The sequence below is a fragment of the Bos taurus genome, chromosome X (assembly GCF_002263795.3).
Source record: "Bos taurus isolate L1 Dominette 01449 registration number 42190680 breed Hereford chromosome X, ARS-UCD2.0, whole genome shotgun sequence".
Classification (NCBI taxonomy): domain Eukaryota; kingdom Metazoa; phylum Chordata; class Mammalia; order Artiodactyla; family Bovidae; genus Bos; species Bos taurus.
Window position 1 is genome coordinate 102,318,303 of NC_037357.1, and position 23,066 is coordinate 102,341,368.

Consider the following 23,066-nt stretch of genomic DNA (forward strand, 5'->3'; position numbering starts at 1 on the left):
GGCTGGGGCAGCTGGTGTTTGACTGTCATTTATGTGGAAAAAGCCCACCACAATGAAAAACTTCTATTTTTAGATAAATGCTGATGGAGCAAAATGAGACGACCTTGTTTTCAGATGACAAAGCATTCCCATTTTACTCTTGAGCTGTGTACATTTCAGTGGAATGTCTTTAAAAATCAACTGATTTTATGTGGGTCTGTAATTTGTTTTGTGGAGGAAAGTTTTTAGTATAGTTTAAGAACATTTCCCTTGAGAATTTAGGTCCTAAAGCAAATGAATTATTAATAAAGCCTTTGCTATCACCCTAACTTTAAACTTTGAGGTAGAAATACTATCCATTTTCTACCTACCTGTAAATCATCAGATTATAATGAAGCAGTTCAAAATATTGGTGGCCATTTACATTTTCATCGTTAGATGTGTTCATGTGTCTAAAAATACTTAAAAGTCAAACGGCTTAATCCAACTAGTTTTCCAAACTGCAGAATACTAGATTTATTCATCTTCTGGTTCTCATTTTTAAAAAACAAAGTTTGATGAAAATTAGGGCTATGTCTCTTTCTTTAGCAGTAATGCTTGCAGAAACTCAATTTAAGGGAAGTACCAACAGGTTTCTATGGAAGTCATATTTCTTTGGAACATGGCAACAAAGAATTGCTTTTCAGATACTAGAAAGCAGAGCAGATGGAATTTGTTAGACAACTGAATTTTCACTTCTATTAACACATCATGAGAAACGCTGGGCTGGAAAAAGCACAAGCTGGAAATCATGATTGACGGGAGAAATATCAATAACCTCAGATATGCAGATGACACCACCCTTATGGCAGAAAGTGAAGAGGAACTAAAAAGCCTCCTGATGAAAGTGAGAGTGAAAAGTTGGCTTAAAGCTCAACATTCAGGAAAACTAAGATTATGGCATCTGGTCCCATCACTTCATAGGAAATATATGGGCAAACAGTGGAAACAGTGTCAGACTTTATTTTTTGGGGCTCCAAAATCACTGCAGATGGTGATTGCAGCCATGAAATAAAAAGACACTTACTCCTCGGAAGGAAAGTTATGACCAACCTAGATAGCATATTCAAAAGCACAGACATTACTTTGCCAACAAAGGTCTGTCTAGTCAAGGCTATGGTTTTTCCTGTGGTCATGTATGGATGTGAGAGTTGGACTGTGAAGAAGGCTGAGCGCCGAAGAATTGATGCTTTTGAACTGTGGTGTTGGAGAAGACTCTTGAGAGTCCCTTGGACTGCGAGGAGATCCAAACAGTTTATCCTAAAGGAGATCAGTCCTTGGGTGTTCACTGGAAGGACTGATGCTGAAGCTGAAACTCCAGTACTTTGGCCACCTCATGCGAAGAGCTGACTCATTGGAAAACACCCTGATGCTGGGAGGGATTGGGGGCAGGAGAAGGGGACGACAGGGGATGAGATGGCTGGATGGCATCACCGACTTGATGGACATGAGTTTGGGTGAACTCCAGGAGTTGGTGATGGACAGGGAGGCCTGGTGTGCTGCGATTCATGGGGTCGCAGAGAGTCGGACATGACTGAACACCCCTCAAATATGTGACCTGCTTTATTGCTGATTTAAGTGAACTTTGAAACCAAGTGTTTGACCAATCTTGGTTTTAGAATGAAGGGTTGTCAATAGACCACAATCTCGTTTGAAAGGCTTAGATGTGAAGATACAAATTAAGGGCTGCATCCCTCTACTTACAAACATTTTCCTTTTAAAGTTCCCTTCAGATCAATTACACCTCTAATTTACCTTCCATTTAGAAAATCTTATTTTAATAAATAAAAGGGGAAACCGAAATTTAATTTATAAAGTTTTATTTTTGTATATGTGCTAAATCTTAGGAACTGTGGACAATCTTCAGTCTGTTGGCTTGTAAAAGGCTGAGAAGTATGTGATCTGGGTGGTGAGATTTCCTTTTAGGAATCTGGATTTCAAAATGCAAAAAAATTTTTTCACTCATTTGCAAGTTTAAAACATGGTGCACCTTTCCCCCTTTTTTCTTAGACCTATAAATTCGGAGGAAAAGTGCTACATTTCTGCAGACGTAAAATAATCTAAAATAATCGTAAATACAATCGGCAGCAAGTTAATACATTTAGCACTTCTGTAGTGATTTACCACACCCAAAACCTTATTTTCAAACACTAAACACTCACATAGGCGCAGGCCCTATTTTAGTTGAGCCCCACTAGGAAACCAGTACTGAACGTTTGTTTTAAAATCAGTAACACAAAAACTGGAGGGGAGAGGAGCAGTGTTTACTTTCTCGGCAGTATGTAATACCTTCAAACTAGAGACCAAAATTGGGCACTTACGAAAAGGCAATTTTTAAAAATCCAGTTATAATTCTAAATAAGGCAGGATATATCCACCAAAATTAACCACAAGATTCAGCAAAGTAAGAATTCCAGCTGGAAAAATAAGAAAAAATGGAACTATTTTGGAGTAGTCATCTGAGTATTCACAGACTTGCTTTCATTTATAAATGTAATTCAAATAAAAAAGGCTCCTCATCTTTTTAACCCACTACTAGGGTTAAATACTTAAATTGTTATCATTCACTAATAAAAGTTAATCATGAAAAAAATATAAAACATTTTCATAATTCTAAATTTGTACACATAACAGCTGAAAGACAAGGCTGGGAAATTATCATTGAGAGAAAAATCAATGAAGACAAAAATCCCAAATACGAGGATGTTCTTATTTCTGCCTCGACAATGCTGAACATGAAAATTTGGTTGGTAGAGGGCTTAGAAACAGCAGCAGTATGGTTTTCGCCAAGTTGTGCACTGAAATACTTAGATCCAATAGGGCAAAGCCCTTGTTCACAGAGATTAACGATGCAAATAGCTTCAGTCTTTATGTTAACAGATTCTACTGTCTCCTAAAAAGTAACCATGCCATTTAGAATTTTCGGGGGTACTTCTCTGAAAGGAAGACTAGTGATTCTGCAACAAACATTTAAAGTGGGAAATATATATATGGCTCAAGAAATCAGTTGAGGGAGAATTAAATAATCTGTAGGCACTTTGAAGACTTGAAGTTTAAAATGTGCCATTTGTGTTCAGAAAAAGACCTCAAAATCACTGCTATGTTGCTCTTACAATAACATGCATCTTAAAATTTTCAGTTATACATTAATGCTTGCTTAAGAGTTAGAGAAAATAATTTGCACAAACAAACAAAAGTAACTCTTTCCATTCACTTTCCCTAGATCCTGATCACAGCACAGACCACTCTTCCTCAAGTGGAGGGGGAAAGGATTCACAAGCCCTCAAAGCAGCCAAGGTGGGATCTCCCTCCAAGGAGAAAAATTCACAGCCTTTTAAAATGTCAAGTTTTCACATCTAGAAGTCATTCGTTTTTAAATTAAGTATATTACATACTTTTGTTAAGGACCAGAACACACACAAATCAGCTCAGATGGTGTAATTTATGATAGCAAGTTGTTCAAATAAATTTAACCTGTTTTTGCTCACTGTTAAGGAGACTTGGAATTGAGGAACTTCTAAATTCAGGTTACCAATTGGAACTGCAGATGGTGTGTATGACTTTGGCTCACACTTAAACTCATATGTAATATACTTAAGGTAAAAACAGGCTCTATCCGGTGTCAATTTTCCTAATGTTACAGAAAACCTAGAAGCACAGGTTGACTACAGAGTACTTACTGCAAATAAGATATCCAAAGCTTTATCTTAAATACCTGCCCCCTTTAATCACAAAATAACAAATTCTCAATTTTGTTTCTGCTTTGTTCAATTCCAACTATAGCCTTTTTGACAAAACATTTGCCTATTAACTGAATTGTAAAAAATACAACCAAGCTTGTGCTCATTAAATATACATGTATATAAAAAACATACAAAAAGTACAAGATTGATTATGTTAGGAAACTTTTACAGTGTCAACATCCTGTTTTTGTCTTAAATCTTCAGTCAAGGGCCAAAGGTCAAATCTTTCTGTGCACAAAAACTCAATGTGACTGAACTCCTGAATTCAGGGTCATGTCTAGGTGTGCTATGCACAGAATTAACCTTAATATGCAGTCCTTAAAAAAAAAAAAAGTAACAACAACAAAAAACCCCCAAACACACCACAGGACAAAAAGTTCTTCTTAAATCAAATTCTATTTGTGAATTCAGCAAAATAATTTCTATAAAATAAAACAGCAAAATATTTAAATAGAATAGGGTGGACTGTATCTGTTTGCAGGGGTATTTGGTTTTTAGACAGGTTCCAAAAAATTACACACATTCAAGTTACCAATTCTCTTTTAAATACAGTATTAACTGATGAATTTATCATCTTAAATGTTTATTCTGATATTGATACCTCAATTATATTAACCAGTTTTCTTTTCAATTAGACCCTGCTTCAAACATGAAAATTTTTGGAATAATGGAGAAGGAGCTAGGACAACTCTTGCTTTCAAGTGAACTGTGACTGAGCGGCAGCTCAGCCAACATCTTGGTGCAATGGTATTCCAAGTACTGTGGGTTTCTGATGACCTCCGCTTCACTGGGATCCAGCAGAAGGCAAGTTTTAGAAGGTTCTCCTAGTAAGCTCTACAAAAGAAACAAAACAAGCACACCAAATACAGTCTTCTATTATGCTCCGAGCATCCTGGCATAGCAAATTTTTGCATATTTGTTTTAATCTTTTAAAATTCCCATTACTGACACTTAAAGTTTCTTTATCCCACCCAGAGATTGAATTGTCAAACATTAAGATGTAAGCAACATATGTGTAACTGAAATCCACCTGTTTATCACACTTCTCCCCGTTTTTATATTTTATATTCTAGGTGTAAGGAAAAGCTCTGAGCAATACAGCTGTCACACTGGGACAACTGCTGTCATTATGGTAATTTTTTCCTCATTGGCTACACTAACCTGGTGTGAAGCCATGCTAAATGTTACAGCATAACTATAGCTTCAAAGTGATTAACCTAACATCAGAATAAAAAGGCAATGAAAAAGACCTAGAAACAATGTTACATCACCAATTTTCCACATCAACCAAATAATTTAAAGGTTACCAGCCTTACATTGCTCATAATAAAACTGACTCCAGTGGCCAAGAATGAACATGAAACTATTGGTGTGGCTGACATGGACGGGCTCTGGTTTGTTGCTGTTGGTTTATTTTTTGTTTTTGTAAAGGAGTTGATCCAACTGCCGTCAGGCAGGCAACACTGGTTGAGAGTGCAATGGGTATAACAAGAAAATTAATTTTTGTAGGTTTTGTAGATCTGTGAGTCTCATCAAGAAAAAAGTCTTGCTTAAGAATTAACAGTCAGACATTAATATACTATATACACCTTTGCCATTTACACATTAGCATCAGGCCATTTATTACAAAACACTATACACTTTCCACTGCAGGCGAGTTATATATTGACAGCAAATTTCTGCAGATAAGACAGTGAATAAACTTTCCACTCCATATTGATTAGGAATAGTTTTTTCTAGTTTTAAATATTAGCCAGACACAGAAAAAGGTTGGACTGTAAGGCCTGGGTGCAGTCTTGATGGAACCAGCTAGTCGTGTGCATTTCACTGATCCTTCGTCTGGGGCGGGGACACTTCTTCACTGCCTTCGTAATTTTCTTGTGCTCGCTGGCCAGTTCTCTGAGGGTTGTTCATGTGATGTGCTGCTGGGCCTGTATACGGCTGTCCATGCACATGGTTATTCTGGGCGGGGAGACAAGATCTGCATGTTAAACTTAATATAGTGAACTTCAACTTTAAAGACCACAGGCTGAAGCTTGTGGAAATGTAAACATTTCTTTTTATTCCTGGGACTTAACAAGTAAATATGCTTGGGCTAATGATGAAAAACACTGGTTTGAAACAAAAAAAGATAGCCTCAAAGCCCCAAGTAAGAGCAGCGTAGGTGTAATTCTTCGGCCAAGGCGATTTAAAGTGCCCCAAATTATTCACATTCAAGTCTGACAAATAAGGGATAACAGCCCATTATTGGTTGCCGTTAAAAAAAAAAAAAAAATCACAAAAGTGCCAGAACACATCCACTCTCACTCTAAGCACCTTGAAACTTCTATACGAGAAATCTGACTAAATGGTCATATGAGATCTGCGTAAGCAACAACCTTCAACACAGAATGATGATAATGAAAACAAAACAACATTGAAGATAATGGATTAATCAGACATGATTAAGCATGAGCTGTCTCAGGGCTGAGGGAAGTAATTCTTCTCCTGCTGGATTTGGGTCCTTAATGTTTTAAACTCCTGAACTCTCATTTTTCTGTACATTCCCACCACCCAAGCCAAGAAGATTTTAGCTTTCACTTTCTGTAATTTCTATTAGGAAAATAAATATCTTGAATGTGCATTTTCTAATTAGCCAGCATGCTTCCACCTCTACTATGAACTGTAAGAATGCTTAAACAATGGTTCTGAAAGCATGGTTCCTAGACCAGCAGCAGCATCCCCTGGGAATTCTTAGAAAAGTAGATTTTTCTGCTCCCACCTCCTAGACCTATCGAATCAGAAACTCTGGGGTGCCCCCTCCCTCAACAGCCCACCAGGGGATTCCAATGCTTGTTCCAGAATCACTGCCACAAAAGATCAAAATGCGTCACACCTGGGACTTAGACACGTTCTCATTTAGGAAGTTTCTTCATCTAAATTTAGTTATTGATCTTCTAAAAAAATTCATGGAAATCTGTCAAATCCCTGACTTTTTTCCAATAAGTTTTTACTGTCATTGAAGTCTTGATTATGCTATGTAAGCAAACAGTTCTTCTTTCATTGCTATATCCAGGGTCTTCCTTCACTGCCATATTTCATGTCTCTACTCGTAGACCTGGCCTATTAGGAAATGTCATCTTAATCCATTATAGTAAATATTATCATTTTATATTGATACAAATAATCATAGTTTTTACTAACTTCATCTACTAAGTACAAGAGGGGTGCATATATTTGACCAGGAAACACCACAGGGGAAGCTCAAACATATCACACTGTGACCCCATGCCAACCATTCCTCTTGATCATGCCCCCAAAGCTGGTCTAGATTATCCCCCTGTTACTTTACAGTGGCAACAGAAAACTTAGCCATCCTATAAATAATGCGTAAAAATTCTAGGGGATAAAAACACAAACTAAGCCTGATACCTGCTGATACTGAGATCCAGGTGAGTGGGGGTATAACGGGGCATCTTCAGGTGGAGGTGACTCATGCTCATCTGGGGCATCTTGGTCATCTGGTTCCTGATTTTAAATATTTACAAATAAAGAATTATGTAGGCAAATTCCATTTTTTTTGGTTTGAAATAAAATCTTTAAAAAACCAACCCACTGACAAATTTTATTATAGATAAAATAACTGAAAGAAACCTGATTTGGCTTCTCTCAGAAATACTAGATTCAGGCAATCTCCCCAAAATTTCTTTAAAAGATTCCCTCATTAAGACCACATATAGTATACATATTAATGCAAACAAAATTCCACATAATTCTTCCCCCATTATCATTAATAAACACTGGCCCTATAAAGTAAAAAATTACTTTGCTTTCTTCCATTTCTATCTGCTGCACACTGGTGGCTTTTTTTACCTCCTCTGGACAGAGTTCACAAGCTTTTGCAAGTGTCATCCTAGCACTATGTGATCTCTCCAAGAAATAACCATTTGATGTTTCATTGCTTTGCACTGGAGGAGACCAATTGTTGTAAGTGTATTGAGGATTGCCAGTGTATGGTCGTCTTTCAAGTTCATCCCCAAGCCATTCCACTGCCCAGGTCCACTTCCTTTTAAGATCTCCATTTCCCTTCAAAAGAAAATAAAGCTATGTATGTAAAAAGGTTTTGCAATGTTTTTCAAAGTTAACTTGAAATGACAACTCCAAATTCTTGTAATTCTCATCTTTTAAAACAGAATCCTTAGATTCAGGTTTCTATGCAATTATACACACACAGAGGTTTCTACACAATCATACACACACACACACACACACACAGAGAAAAAACCCTCACCTGTAGAATCTGGTAAGCAACAGGACAATTGCTAAAGAGCGCTACCATACATTTTATACACTGGTATGCTCTTTTTTGATAGTGATTCTTAGAGCGCTGGATTGTGTCAAACAGCCCATCTCGGTCATCTGGGATTCCTTTAAGTGCGTTGTGAATTCTGAAAGGGAACGACATAAATTAAAACTTCTAAAATCAAATAGCAGCTAACATTTACTAAGTGCCTACTATGGGCCATTCAATAAAGGTCTTTGATGTAGTCATGTGATCTATTATTTGAACATGTAAGAAAAAAAGAGGTTAAAAGGCTTGCACCCAAGGTCATATGGCTGCCTAGAACCAACTTATTTCTGATCCAAAACGACAAATATTGTATGATTTCTTATACGAGGAATTATTGTATGATTACTTATACGAGGTATTCAAAATAGGCAAAAGTTAGAGAAAGCAAGAATGGGTACAGAGTTTCAGTTTGGGATGATGAAAAAGTTCTGGGGATGGACAGCAGTGATGGTAACACAACACTGTACACTTAAAAATGGTTAAAACAGTAAATCTTGTTATGAATACTTCCAGTTTTTCAAAAGATATTTTAAAAATTACCTGCCTACAAGTCTACTCTGAGCTATATATAAAAAGAGAATTGAAAAACAGGTGTTTTTTTGAAAATACAAAATGTGTACATGAATGTTCACAACAGAATTATTCACAACAGCCAAAAGGTGGAAACCCAAATATCCACCAACAAGTGAACAAATATAGAAAATGTAATGTATCCATACAACAGAATATTATTCAGTCATGAAGAGGGATGAATTATAGATATGTACTCTAACATGGATGCATTTGAAAACTATGCTAAGTGAAAGAAGCCAGATACAAAAGAACATATTGTATGATTCCGATCACATGAGATGAACGGAATATCCAAGTCCTGGGTATTTGCCCATGGATAGACAAATCTAGAGAGACAGAAGCAGACGAGTGGGTGTCGGGGGTGGGGGCAGGAGGACTAGGAAGTGACTGCTTAAGTGGGTTTGGATTTTCCTTCCACAGTGATGAAAATGAATGGAATTAGACAGTGGTAATGGTTGCACAGCACTAAATATACTAAAAGTCACTGAACTCCATATTTCAAAATGGTTAAAATAGTGAATTAAAAAACAAATAGTGAATTTTATCTCAATAAAGAAATCAAACATGTAAAATATCATGTATGAAACGAGATGCCAGTCCAGGTTCGATGCACAATACTGGATGCTTGGGGCTAGTGCACTGGGACGACCCAGAGGGATGGTATGGGGAGGGAGGAGGGAGGAGGGTTCAGGATGGGGAACACATGTATACCTGTGGCGGATTCAGTTTGATATTTGGCAAAACTAATACAATTATGTAAAGTTTAAAAATAAAATTAATTAAAAAAAAAGTTTTGCAAGATTGGAAAAAATAAAATAAAATGAATTCATAATTAAGTATTAAAAAAAAATAAAATAAATCTTACCTGTATAGTCAGTAATTTAAAAAAACCTTTTATACACTGTACATTTTACTTAATAGAATGTTTCAAATCAAAAGGCAAGTTTTGTTTTTTTGTATTACATGCATTCATAAAACTTATTTTGTTTGGAAATAACTTTGTAATTTTGCAAAGTTAAACAATCTCAGGCCACACAGTCAACCATGTAGAGGCTTCCTGCTATTTAACTGGAAACACTGCAGTGTATTTTCTGTTTTTACCTTCAGTTTTTTCAAGTGATAATGAATCAACTGCTTTAAAAAATACCATTTTTATCAATATTACCTTTGCCTCCCTTGTTCCTCAATGCCTAACAGTGCCAAGCCCATGGGAGATGCTCCATAGATACACAGTTTACCGAAAGACTAAAAGCCCACTATGAGAAATTTATTTTCAAGCTTGCTGCCAGGGAATCATAACAACAATCTTATTACACAAAAAAACAAATTCCCATGTTTAAACCAGCACATGTGCCTATAGTGTTATTACTGATTCTAATTAGGGCTAAGATATGGCTAACTGGTTTAAAGCTATACATGTTTATAGTATTTTCAAAAGAAAATAGTGAAAACTTAAGATTCCATTTCAACTGACTCATAAGTTTTAACTCCTCTGGTCATACTGAGAAGGGTACTGGTAGTGTTCAAAATAAACGGCTACAGTTTTGGAACTATTAAATTTTGTGTTTAATGGAAAACTGATTTCTGGTTTAATTCAATTTTTATAATATTAACTGTTTGAAATCTATGATTGTTAATTTTGGTGAATAATTTGAAAATATTATTTCATGATTTCTGGCATTTGCAATCCGCACTAACACTCAAGACTTTAATTTCTCTTTAAGCATTTTGTTGTTACAGAACTTGTTTTCAGGTTTGTTTTAGTTATAGTGACAGAGAGGAAGCAGTCTACTATACAAAATCTTAATTGTTTCCCAACAAATTCTTCAATATATATTAAACAAGATTTCTTTAAACAGAACACATTTTAAAAAAGGTTATGTATTGATTGGTTGAAAAAAAATGTGCCCAGAGGCTTGCACGAGCCTAACTGCGTATCCCCCGGGGAGCAACGGCCTAGTAGCACTTGCTCAGTGCTCACACCGACTTTCAGATCATTAACTACAACGAATACTGGGACCCGCCTATACTTCTTTACCGAAGGGACTCTCACATAATTCTAAAACTAACGTAATCCAATCCTAAAATAACTCTAGAGCATCACTGATGAAATGGAAACATTTACCAAAAAATTCCTCCAAATATAAAACAACGCCAACTGAAAGAAAAAGGTTAGTATATTAAGTATGCAACTTGGGCAATGAGAGGAAAAAAAAAAATGAAGTTGTGAGGGAACCATTTTATTCATCCTTAAGTTTTACAATAAAACATTTATTAGACTTCCAAGAGGTTAAAAATAATAAATGTGCTGTTAATTTCACTTACTCTAAGAACTGGGCAAGAAACAAAAAAAAGGGTAGCTACCTGTGAGTCTGCCAGGAGTCCTCAATCAGCAAGATCTGCAGAAGCAGATCCAAGTAGGGCCGGAGTTCATAAGTGTAGGAATATGCCACCTAAGAACAGGTAAAACGTGGTAAAGAACTTATTTAAAGCAGCAACACTGGTGATCACTTTGTAATGTGTAATGTATAAAAACATCAAACCACTATGTTGCACACCTAAAACTAGTATACTTGTATACTTACAAAGATAATAAAAATAAAATAACAAGTTATAGAGACGTATGAATGTATATTTTCCTTTAACCTGCCAGAGAAGTTCACTGAGGACAGTAGATGAGAACTGAGGATTCTCCCAGCAGCAAAAACGAAGCAATTTGACGGTTTCCTCTGAGTTGCTGCAGTCCTCAATGATTTTCTTCACATAACTTGTCCTCACAAATAAAATGTCTGCCACGTTCTGCTGAATTGGCATTATAGGTTGTGATAAATTAGGATCACCAAAAGGATTGGGAAGAGGAGGGTTACCTAGAATACAGATTTGTCATCAATGAAAAACTAATCAGCTTCTCCACAAGAATATCCAGCTTTCACTACAGAAAATAGCTTTATCATTTTTTTTTAAAGAAAAAAATAATATAGATCATTTCCCAAGTACAAAGAAAGTAATATGAAGCATTATAATGATCAGATATATCAAGATGATAAAACATAAAAGTTAAATACCAATACTGGTATTTTCTTATTTAAAAGTTAGTTCTTAAACTACTTCATAAACAAGATGCCAACCTCAGCAGCAAGTAGATAGAAAGATTCCCTTAAGCATGTGAAAACCATGCAGGACTCAAAATATAAAATATTCCAAAGCATGGACTTTCACAGATTCTTGTTTTATACTGAAACTTCTTCAGAATCACTTTAAATATTTATGGTCAGTAGTACTTTAAAACCAATGTAAAGAATGGAGTATTTGACTTTACCATTGATTGAAGACTGCATTCTTGATGAGACATTGCAACAGCGGATTAGCTGTGACACTACCGAGTATAATTTGCCTAATTCAGCATACTGATACTTGATTGGAGGACCCGGACCTTCGTCTAAAGACACAAGCATAAAGGTAGCAGGTACACTCAATTTCAGAAGCTGTGTCTTCTCTGCCACACCTACAGTACAGAAGGGAGAAGCAGGAAGAGAGGGGAAGAATTATATGAAAGAACTGGGATGGAAGGGCTTCATAATAAAGTAGTTATTTTTTCTACAACCTTTATGATCAGAAGATTACTTTTACTTGGCATTCAGAGTATTATTAAAAAATAATAATACAAAAAATAATTATTAAAACAATTAAAAGAACCAAAAATCTAATTGGAGTTAAATATTAAATGGTTAAACAGTGACTATGACATTGCAATCCTCGGGACACTTCTATGGCCTGGGGAGTCTCAGGGACCAGCCTAGACGGCAATCCTAAATGAACGCCGAAAATGGAGAAATCAGAATTCTCTTATAAATTGCCTTTCTTCTTTCTTCTAAGCCAAGCTTCTTGAAAGACGCCTAACCTCGTTCCCTCTACTTTCTCGTTGGCCTGCTCTTCAACCCATGCTTACCTGGCTTCTGCCCCTCTTTCTGGTTTAAAGTTAAGGGAATAGTTCTCAAATTGTAACTATTTCACCCTTTCTTGGGTTCCTCTCATTTTCTTTCTACCTCTTCTTGTTCTTATTTGAGTCCTCCTCCTGTCTCTTAAAAAGTGATGGTCCTCCAAGTTCCCATGTCAGGCTATCTCCTTACACTGTATGCCTTCCCTGGATGATCAAACCCATTCTAATGGCTTCAAGTTCCAGCTATTTTTATTCAGCTGATTCAAAAATATTTCCAAATAGATCCTGTTCTACCAGACACCTCTATTTGGGTGTCACAAAGACTCAAATTCCCTGTCCATGTTCTTCCTGTGTCTGCCCTGCTCAGTACATGGCACTACTACCTGGTCAGTTTAGCAAGCTGGAATTCTGGGCATCATTCTTAACATCTCTCCCACATTACCCTTCCCTGAATATCCAATCACCAAATCCTACTGGCCTTACATCTAATGAAAAGCACCAGAATTTGTCTACTTGTATTCCCCTCACTGTCAATTTCTCAGTATAAGCCACATTTCTGTCAACAGGTGGTCTAGGATTAAAAAATCCTCTAGTCTTACTTTCCCTGTAATCCATTTCACACTGCAGCCAGGATGATCTTTCTAGAAGCCACGTCTATTCAAAATTCTATAATGGATCATCAATGCCCTCAGGATAAAGTCCAGAATCTCTCAAGGCTTGACAGAATAGCACAATTAGAGAATTCTGCTCACCGCTCCTGCCATCCCCATATTACATCAATTCTAGTCAGATTGAATAACCTTTCATTTCTTCCATGAGCCGTGCTGAATTTACTTCCAAGTCTCTGCACCCACTGTTCACTCTGCATGGAAAAATTCAACCAATTCCTACAATCACTTTCTCCATTAAGTCCCACACACTCCCCAAATCTGGTCAGGTACCCCTACTGATGTACTTCTACAGCATGCTGTATTTTCCTCATTATTGTCACATATTTTATGGCAAGTACCCTTTGATTTGCTTCTATACCCCATTAGAAAGTAACAGTCTTATTTACTGCCATGTTCCAAGAAGTATAATAAATACAAGTCCACAATCCCTATTTGAAATCCCTAGATTCAAACAGCTCTTTTCATCAATATAAACAAGTTCACTCATAAAATGTGTTTGAAAATCTGGCCTGAACTGACAAGAGCTATTACAGTCTTCCATCCAAGCCCTCTCAATGTGAATATTCATATGTATGATTACAAAGTGCTGTCCTGGACACTGCTCCAGGGATGTTACATAATTCATGGCATATGCACTATTTTACCTTTCTTAAACCCGAACACTTCTGAACCCCAAAGCCTATTGGTCCTAAGGATTTTGCATTAAAGTTTATAGACCTGTATTTGCTTTCAGCAGAGAAACTTTAGATTTCATTATGGGCAAATGATGAATGCTTTTTTAGACAGGGAATACCTAAAAAAGGGAGTTGAACAGAGTATAATTTTTATAAATACCTAAGATTTGGCACATCTAAATGTGAAGTACAGATTCCCCTTATGCTTGTTTGTGTAATAAATATTCTTTTCAACTGCAAATATGCAAGTATCTTTAGTATGGGGAGGTAAGGGAAAAGACGACAAATACAAAGTAGAATGCTGCTGTGTTAAAGGGTTATGGATCATTGGTGGGTTAGTAAGTGACACACATAAAACCTGGAATGACAGTCATGTTTGGGTTTAGAATTTAACATAAATAACAGGCAATTTAAGTGAATATTTATATTATCCTCAACTTTTAATTTCATTTACTTCAACAAAACTTAAGTATAGACTAAATCCTTCACCCAACCATGGTGAATATTACACAATCATCTGGGACCTTTTGAAAATGTGGATTCCTTGTGTTAGTTCTGAGAATTCTTATTCCGTTGGTTTGGGATGGGGCCTAGGAATCAGTATTTTCAAAAAACCAGGTCTAGCACCACTGCTTTAGGAGATAAAAATATGATTAAGATACAGATTCTGACCTGTGTCTGAGCAGAGATAAGACACATGCATAAATAAAGTACAAGGTAAAAAGTGTAGCAAAAAGTTTCAGATAAAATTCATAGTAGGTTTTATGAAACACTTTCTGTTTTAGACCAGGTTATATTTCATCACTTGACTTCAATGATTTCATTGCTTAATACGTTAAAGCAGAATTATGAAAACTTAAATTCTTACCTAAATTGGCATACATTACGAACAGGTTGAAATACTGCTGTAAATGACGCCCATGCTCTGAAACTTCTCTTCTCAGCAGATTTAATACTGCTCTTAGTAAGTGATCACTCAGGCTTAAGTTGTCATAAGCCTGTAAAAGATGAAAACATTGGTTGTTTTCCAGCAACAAGATGCAGGTACGATATAATTCTCTTTGCATAAAAACGGAAGACGCACATAGACATGTTAAATATAGGCAGAAATTTCTGGAAGGACTGATCACACAAGGAACTATTAAAAAGGGTTGCTTTTTTAGGAAAGGGGATGAATTAAAACTCATGTATAACAGTAAGTGTATAACTAAGCCACTGAATGTAACTGAATTAACAGAAAATTCTGTTAAGTTTTAAAGAGCCAATAGTCACTATTCATTGCTGGGAAGTACTTTTTAATGGAACTCATAGACATTGAGGCATCAGATCACATGGTTATTACATGCTCATGCACATTTATTAGGTAAACATCTCAAACAGATGCACATATGTGTGGCTTCAGCTTCCAGGAAACAGAATTCATGTGTAAGCATTTAATCATTAGAAGTAAACTGGGCAATTACCTGACTAGAAGGTCCTGGAGATGCAAAAGGCGATGGACATGGCCCATCTTGCAAGGAAAAATGTGCAATAAAAACTATCAGTTTTGCAAATGCACCTCTCACTTCTGCACTAGGGCACTCCAGAAGGTATTCAGAGAAGCGATTTGAAACATTAAAAAGGACATTATGAGCAAACCAAAATCGTACATTCTTGCTGTGACGAAGGAGAATACATAATGCATCATACCTAAGACAAAACAAACAAAATCCTAGGTTCAATGACAAAAACGATAACCCCCATTCTCTTAACATCTTACTATTAGAATAGTTAAGTAAATATTGTTAAATCAAGGTATGATATAAATGGTCTCTAAACTTCCGCAATTAGAAACAAATTCCGCAATTAGAAACAAATTCATTTTAAGTTTCTACCTTTTTAACCTATGGCTGAATGTAATCTAGGGAAGCTAAAATGTAATCATTTTGTGATTAGATAACCTTTAAGTATCATCCTGTAATGTTTTGTACACAAAAGTCAAAGATATGATACACTATAACAGAAGCCAGCTCCTGAGTAATAAAGGGCCACATTTAATCTCAGCAATTACTTAAATATGATTTCTTTCACTATTGCTACCAAGATTTTTTAAATTCTGCATTCCAAATCTGAAACAAGATTATTAGGGCTTGGAAAAAATAAAGCAGTATATTAAAGAACCAAACTAAATGCCAGTAATAATAGGAATGAAAATCCAAAACAATGTACCAATCACTGGCGGAGCCACGGACTATTTTCTTGGTGTGAAATCCTGTGGTAAAGAGGAACCTAGCGGCAAGCTGAATACTAATCATTGTGATTTCTTCTGCTTCAGGCAACAGGTGATCTTGCCCTATAAATAAAGTGCAGATTAAAAAATAGTCAAATTTGTATGCCCAAGCCCCGTTTTCATACAAATCTGCATTACCTACAATTTTCCAAGCCCCAACTATGTTAAAACCCCTGAGGCTGCTTATGAAATAATTCTGTTCATTAAAGCAAACTTCAACTAGTGCTTGAGTAAATAAACACAAATTGTTATAACAAACAAAAGCTCCTCTGTCTCTAAATACCCAGATAATATATAATGCTCAAAGGTAACAGTCATCTGAAACAGGACTTGAAAACAATCAGAAAGAAAGAAAACAAGCATGTTGATGCCTGCCAAGAAATCCTGCAAGAAGAGGTATGCTTTGTTACTAAGAAGCTAAATTCTTGATGCTTACCTGGAGGAGGATTTAAGTAAACACCATTACATGTAAGCAGTTTTTTCATAAACTGAAAATATTCCATACTGTATTGCATTCGGTTATGCATGAATTGCACGTTCTGTTTCCGTACACTTCTCTCAATGGCTGATGGCATAATAATCTGATGGGGTCTTGCGGTGATAGCAAGCTCTGATATGTATCGTATCAATTCATCACCCTGGTCTATTGTGTCCAATCGTTCATAAAAAAGTATATAAGCATTCCACCACCTTTTCTGGCGCCTGTATGACATGCGCTTCATCATGTGATCGAATACTTCTCCCATGTACTCTCCACCGAAACACTGGTTTTTCATTTCTTCATCGTCATCCATTTTACATTCAGTTACATCTCCATCATCAAATTTGTACCAACGGTTTCTCTCACCATCTCCTCCATTCCTTTGAATGATGTAAGAATAGTAATGTCCTCCGCTTGCTTGACCGCTGTGTACAAGCACCCCGACAAGTCTGTATTTCGTGCTTCCTGCTGTCTCACTGTCAGACTGCTCATTCTGTTGTATCAACTGACTCTCTGGGTTTACATTATCTCCTTCCAGCTTTGCAACACCTGCAACTGTGTACGGTTCCATGTCCAGCTCACGAGGAAATTCAAAATAATCATTAAACTTGATTGCACATTCTCTTTCCCAATCATAGTCGAATCGTTTTAGTTGGATAGCAAGAACAGGAGGCAATTTTTTAATAAGCAAGCGCTTTACAGTATCAACCTAAAATGAACAGAACAAATTACTAGATGTTCTTATAATCCACTGCAAAAAAACACCAAACTTTAAAACTCTATTATTAAATTCTCAACACTCATCTGAAATTTTAAGTGTTAACATAACGTGATAGTGAACATAATCAGAGCAGTTCTGTCAGTTTATAGTTTATGTTAACTGAAACAAGTCATACAGAAGGTACTCTGATGCCACTTGCTACCAACTGCAAAAATTAGTGATTTACTCGCTGCCTGATTTCTATGTTGGCAGTATTACCTAACCATTATTAACCTGTTTGCTATTGTTATTTTAATGAAGGTGTAATTTGCTGTGAGCCAACTACAGAAATATAATAATAGCAGCCAATATTTATTGGGCAGTTAGGTGCCACATTATATGCTAAATGCTGCCCCAGTAGTAACATGTATAATCCTCACAACCCTCTCAAGCAGGTACTACTGAACCTTAAGCATGAGAATGAGGAGCAGTTGAGAGATTTAAGTAACCTGCCTCAAGGCTTAGAGCTTGAGTGGCAGGGGTATGACTTTACAGATCATCTCAATCTCTAGATTTTAAAACCTCTCCAAGTGTTATGTGAAGTCAAAATAATACAGGTGACTTAGAGGTAAGAGGGCTTGGGAGCCCAGAAAGATACTATTAAATGCCCACAGACAAAAACCAATACCAGGTGAGTCACAAAAAAATTGATCCAAGTGGTTTTAAAAAACAGGTGGTAGAAGAAATCTTATGTGGCTACATAAAGCAATTAACAGTTAGGTTTCAGCGAACTTCTCGGTCTTGGCTAGTAACTCTGGATGTGAGAGGAGCAATGTTTTCCTCTATGAGCTCTGTAGCTTTGCGGAGCTCAAGCAGTCTGGTCAGATATGGATGAAAGGTGCCTGTGTACGTCAGACAAGAGATTGTGGTATTAAGCTATTGCGACCTCTAAAGTGATTCACTCTTATCTTTACCTGCTTCCCCTAGCCCTTTCTGGTACTAGCTTCTCTTTACCTGACAAACCCTTTAAGTCCGTTATCTTAACTACCTCTCTGTTACCACTGTTAACAAAGCAGGGCAGGGAATAAAGAGGGCAAATTTTGAGAACAAATGAAAACAATCATTCTTCCAAACCCATTATATGTAACCATCATTATTTTAAACAAAACTGGGCAATCCATACCTTTTTATTGCATTTTTCACAATGATAAGCATTTGCACCTTCTAATAAATCTCCTTTGACATATTGTTCCAAAGAATCAAGAAGATTTTGGTGATTTCTAATGTCTACATTCAAAGTCGTAAAAGATTCTTCACACTCGTATCTAAAGATATTATTTAAGAAATGATCAAAGAGAATTTATTCCTTAATTTTCTAAACATCTTAATTATGGGCTCAATGTAAACCACTTTTGCAATATTTATAATAGAACACAAAAGCCATCAAGTTAAAAAATGTACTCATAAATGACAGTTACCATTTACAGGCCATTTATCCTCTGCTGGCCACTACATTAGATTGTTTACACACTATACATAACAGGTTCTTTGTCTTCACAACAAATATTTTCTATGACCATCTCCGCATCAGAGATGAGGGAAGTGGGGTTCAGAATGTGAAGATTACCAGGAAAAATGGTGTTCTGAAGCTAGATCTGTCTGGCTTCACAGCTCCATCTCTATATAGTCTACCATGCTCCTTCCGCCATCATCTGTTTAGATTATAATGAGCTAAATTTCTAAATGTTTCTCCTCTTCTATAATGGAAACATTACTAAAGCACAAGTTGAACATACAAATGAACATGGGCTAAGCAATCTGAATAGGAGCCAGAATCCCACCTTTTGGCAATATTCTACCAAAGGAATTTTCAGATTTGTGAAGAGACATATTTATAAATTTAGAACATAGGATGTGAGAACTTCACTCTCAACCATTAAATTAATTCACTGAACAAATATATGCTGTGCCTACCATGTATAAAACACTGTGGGATAGTCAGTGTTTAAGATGGTCCCTCGTATTAAGGGCTTTTCAATTTAGTTAATGAAAAAGGCATTTATAAGTGACATGAATGGAATATGAAGTATTAAGCAAATTGTTATGATAACTAGGGAAGAGCCCATGGATGAGAAAAAAGAAGTCCAATTTTATGATTTCAGGTAAAAAATTGGTCATTCGAAAAATGAGAAGTCAGCAAAGTTTCTCTGTATGTGAAAGGCCAGAGAGTAAATATCACCAGTTTTTTGGGGCCTTGAGGTCCTTATAGCAACTACTCAACTCTGTTGTTACAGTGAGAGCAGTCAGACAGTTGGTAAAGGAGGGGGTATGTGCCAATAAAACTTTACAAAAACAGATGCAGGGCTGGACTTGACCTATGGTCCACAGTTTGTTAACTGTTATTCTAGATAAATACCCTAAAACAGACTGTCACAGGACTCTCATTTATGTAACCTTCTAGCATGGAACAGGACTAGTTTAGTTGTGGAGTAGGTATTTGAACTTCAGGAATTTTACTTAAGATTATATGTTCTCTGGACATTTTCACTTAGCAAAGAAAACCAGTAATTTCCCAATAATTTTGAAAACTGTCTATAAGAAACCAAGAAAAACTGACCAAAACAGCCAGAAAAAATTTTTTAAATCAGTATAAAATCAAGAGGTTAAAACGACAATTTTATGGTCTACCTAATAATGCACAAAGTCTTTCAAAAGAAGCAAAAGTTGCCCCCTCTGTGTAAACAATTTTATGGCCTCATTCAGAATGAATAGCTTAACATTTATATATAATATTACCACTCCCTCAATCATTTCCAAAATGAAATGATTCTAAAATGGTTCAAAAATGAAGCACCCCCCACTAACTATATACACACAACCTATGACTATACATAATGCTCTTTTGTTCCTGTTGTTCAGTTGCTAAGTTGTGTCCTTGTAGAAAATACTGCCTTACTGTGATATTTTGGTGAGAAGGGACTTCAATAACTAACATTAATTAATTGATGACATATAAGAGAAGTTCCAAAGTAAAACTTCCATAAAGTAGTCATAAATGTGTATCTATCAGTAGTAAACTTTAATAGTTATTTTAACTATTTTCAATAAGAGTTCTTAATCAACTTCCCTTTTAAGAAAAAAAAAAAACCCCAAACAAATGTTTATATTTTTTGCTATAAATGCTTTGTGTGGGAAACATACCTTAAAGACAATGACAGTAATCAATGCTATTTTCAAAGAGTCAGCATTTCATTTGTATAGGAAATAGTGCCCCACACTTGTCATCTTCTAAACTTAACATATTTACAATATTATTAACTATTTTAAGATAAAGGAAAAATTCATTAGTAATACCTGTATATGCAAAATGCCATGTATTTTCTTAGGCATGATCATACATAAGGACATATAAGAGTATAAAATAGTAAGAGCTTAGGTGGAGTTAAAGGAACCAAGTATTATTTGACAAAACCAAACAAACAGATCCACAAAGTTCATGTAACTTTTCTGTTGTTAAACTTCATTGTAATAAAATGAGAAGACAAACAATCAACCTCCTCCAATAGTAAGGTACGCACAATATATAATTCATCCCATCTCATGTATTTAATTAAGTGGTAGCATTACCACTTCACTTTTTTACGTAATTAATAATAAACAGTACAACATACATATAAAGTATGCAATTAGTACTCACCTATGTGGGCAGCCTTGGCAAATCTTCTGATCCGCAAAGGAACCTCCTAAGACTTTACTTAGCATAGCTGGATGTCCTAAGGCTTTCAAAGCTTCATCTAAACTATCCACCAATGAATTAAAAAATTCTAAAGCATCATGTTGTTCACGAAGATTAACAGGCTCACCCCAAAGCCTAAGAAATGAATGGAGTAAAATATGTAACGTGTGACAGTCCCAGAACAATAAATACAATATATTTTTCAGGGAAAAAGCAATACAACCTAAAAAACACATATAAACTGAGATTTTACTCCTCAATTACATGAGGAAGTAGGAAAAAAACAAATGCTCTTTATGTATTGATTGTTGAGTAGGAGAAAGTAAGATTCACAGGAAAAGTGGTACTTTACTAGGAAAGAAATACCACAAAACTACAAAGAAAAACTACATGGTGATGTTACTATATGCTTCTCATTGCACTGCATTCAGAGGTATTTCTTCTTGCCAACAAAGTTTAACCTGAATCTAATCATGGGGAAAAAATTACACAAATCAATAAAGCACCATACATCATGACAAATTAGGGAGATTAATTTAGAGATGACTGAAGAGCTAATAACCAAATTCTTGTGATTCTTTCTAGGATACCAGTCTGAAATTGGGGGGAAAAAATTACAAAGACTATTTTGGGGAAATTGGAATATATACTGATGACATTACTGAATACTGTATTTCATGCATATGATAATTGTATTAAATATTATGTAGGCAAATGTCCTTATTCTTAGAGGATACACTTTGAGGCATATGAGGGGGACCAAGAGTAATACCTCCAACTATCAACTAGTTTAGAAAAAACAAAAACCAAAACTCAAGTACACCCACAAGCAAATATGGCAAAATGTTAACAACTGGTAAATCAGGGTGAAGAATATGCATCATAAAGGTGATTCCTATACTACTTTACCTTTTCTGCTGCTGTGAAATTTTTCAACATAAAAAATTAGGGGTGCGAAATGTGGTTAACTCACCCACATGTACTTAAGAGTACATCACAGGTCTAAAGTGTAGATAATCCAAAAGTGCTAGTCTAGACAAATTGAGAGCTCCACTAACAGGGAACAATGAACTCAGAAGCCAAAAAAAGCAAATGTATTACAAGAAGAGTGAGAATTATAACCAAACAACACATTTTAAGACAAAAGTTCAAAAAGTTTAAGAGTAATAATCTGGAAGAGAAAGAACAGAAATGCTAAAAGCCTTATGGCAGAGATGGGACAAGCTAGAGAAAGAAAGAAAACTTGGAATAGTCAGAGGAAGGTGCGAGTTCTGCCAGGTGATGGGACTGCAAGAGTGAAAGCGGAGCTGGGAAAGGGTGGGGGGTGTGCAAGCCAGTAAGTGTGGATTAAATAGGGGGCCTAGTTAGAGCAATCGGTGGAATTTATATGGTGAGTCATACAGAGATCATTGTATTAGAAAGCAGTGGTTTCAAAAGAAATCTAAGTAGTATCCTGGGAGGGAAAAGGGCAGCCACTATGACTGAAGCAGAGAAGGCGGACCAGAGAGGCAGCGTCAGGTGACCCTGGCTCCCCGCTCTCAGCTGTCTGGGAGATACCCTGAAGGGATTCTAAGGAGTAGTATTTAAGGGAATACCCTGCTGGTCCAGTGGTTAGGACCCCATGCTTTCACTGCCAAGGGTCTGGGTTCAATACCTGGTTGGGAAACTAAGATCCTACAAGCTGTCTGGTACAGCCAAAAAAAAGAGAAAGGAGTACTATTTAAAAACAAAAACACTATTATGAAGGATTAGGGTGTTTTCATACATAGTACTACATAGTACAGATACATAGTTGTATAACACTACAGTATTTTAGTACAGTGCATGACACAGAGGTAATAAAAAAAAAGGTGAAATAAATGAGGCCAGAGAAATAAGATCAAGACATAACTGAACAACAACAAATTCCACCCCCCCCCCAGGTATTTATC

At 36.1% G+C, this 23,066-nt stretch overlaps 1 protein-coding gene across 4 annotated transcripts in view; it reads right to left on the minus strand.

Annotated features, from left to right (window-relative positions):
• Positions 1-1,821: 1,821 nt before the first annotated feature.
• Positions 1,822-23,066, minus strand: part of USP9X (ubiquitin specific peptidase 9 X-linked) — a 116,965-nt gene continuing 95,720 nt past the window's right edge. For 2 of the 4 annotated variants that reach the window (XM_002700207.7, XM_010822080.4), the window contains exons 33-45: positions 21,097-21,270; positions 18,583-18,724; positions 16,655-17,408; positions 16,158-16,281; positions 15,413-15,638; positions 14,818-14,947; positions 11,984-12,169; positions 11,311-11,531; positions 11,029-11,117; positions 8,032-8,188; positions 7,614-7,826; positions 7,173-7,268; positions 1,822-5,723 (exon numbers count right to left, since the gene is read on the minus strand). In XM_002700207.7, the coding sequence (XP_002700253.1) occupies positions 5,586-5,723; positions 7,173-7,268; positions 7,614-7,826; positions 8,032-8,188; positions 11,029-11,117; positions 11,311-11,531; positions 11,984-12,169; positions 14,818-14,947; positions 15,413-15,638; positions 16,158-16,281; positions 16,655-17,408; positions 18,583-18,724; positions 21,097-21,270 (2,650 nt within the window). In that variant the 3' untranslated portion in view covers positions 1,822-5,585. Of the gene's footprint in view, positions 5,724-7,172; positions 7,269-7,565; positions 7,827-8,031; positions 8,189-11,028; positions 11,118-11,310; positions 11,532-11,983; positions 12,170-14,817; positions 14,948-15,412; positions 15,639-16,157; positions 16,282-16,654; positions 17,409-18,582; positions 18,725-21,096; positions 21,271-23,066 lie in introns of all 4 variants that reach the window. The other 2 variants (XM_002700206.7, XM_010822079.4) reach the window with 1 other exon arrangement.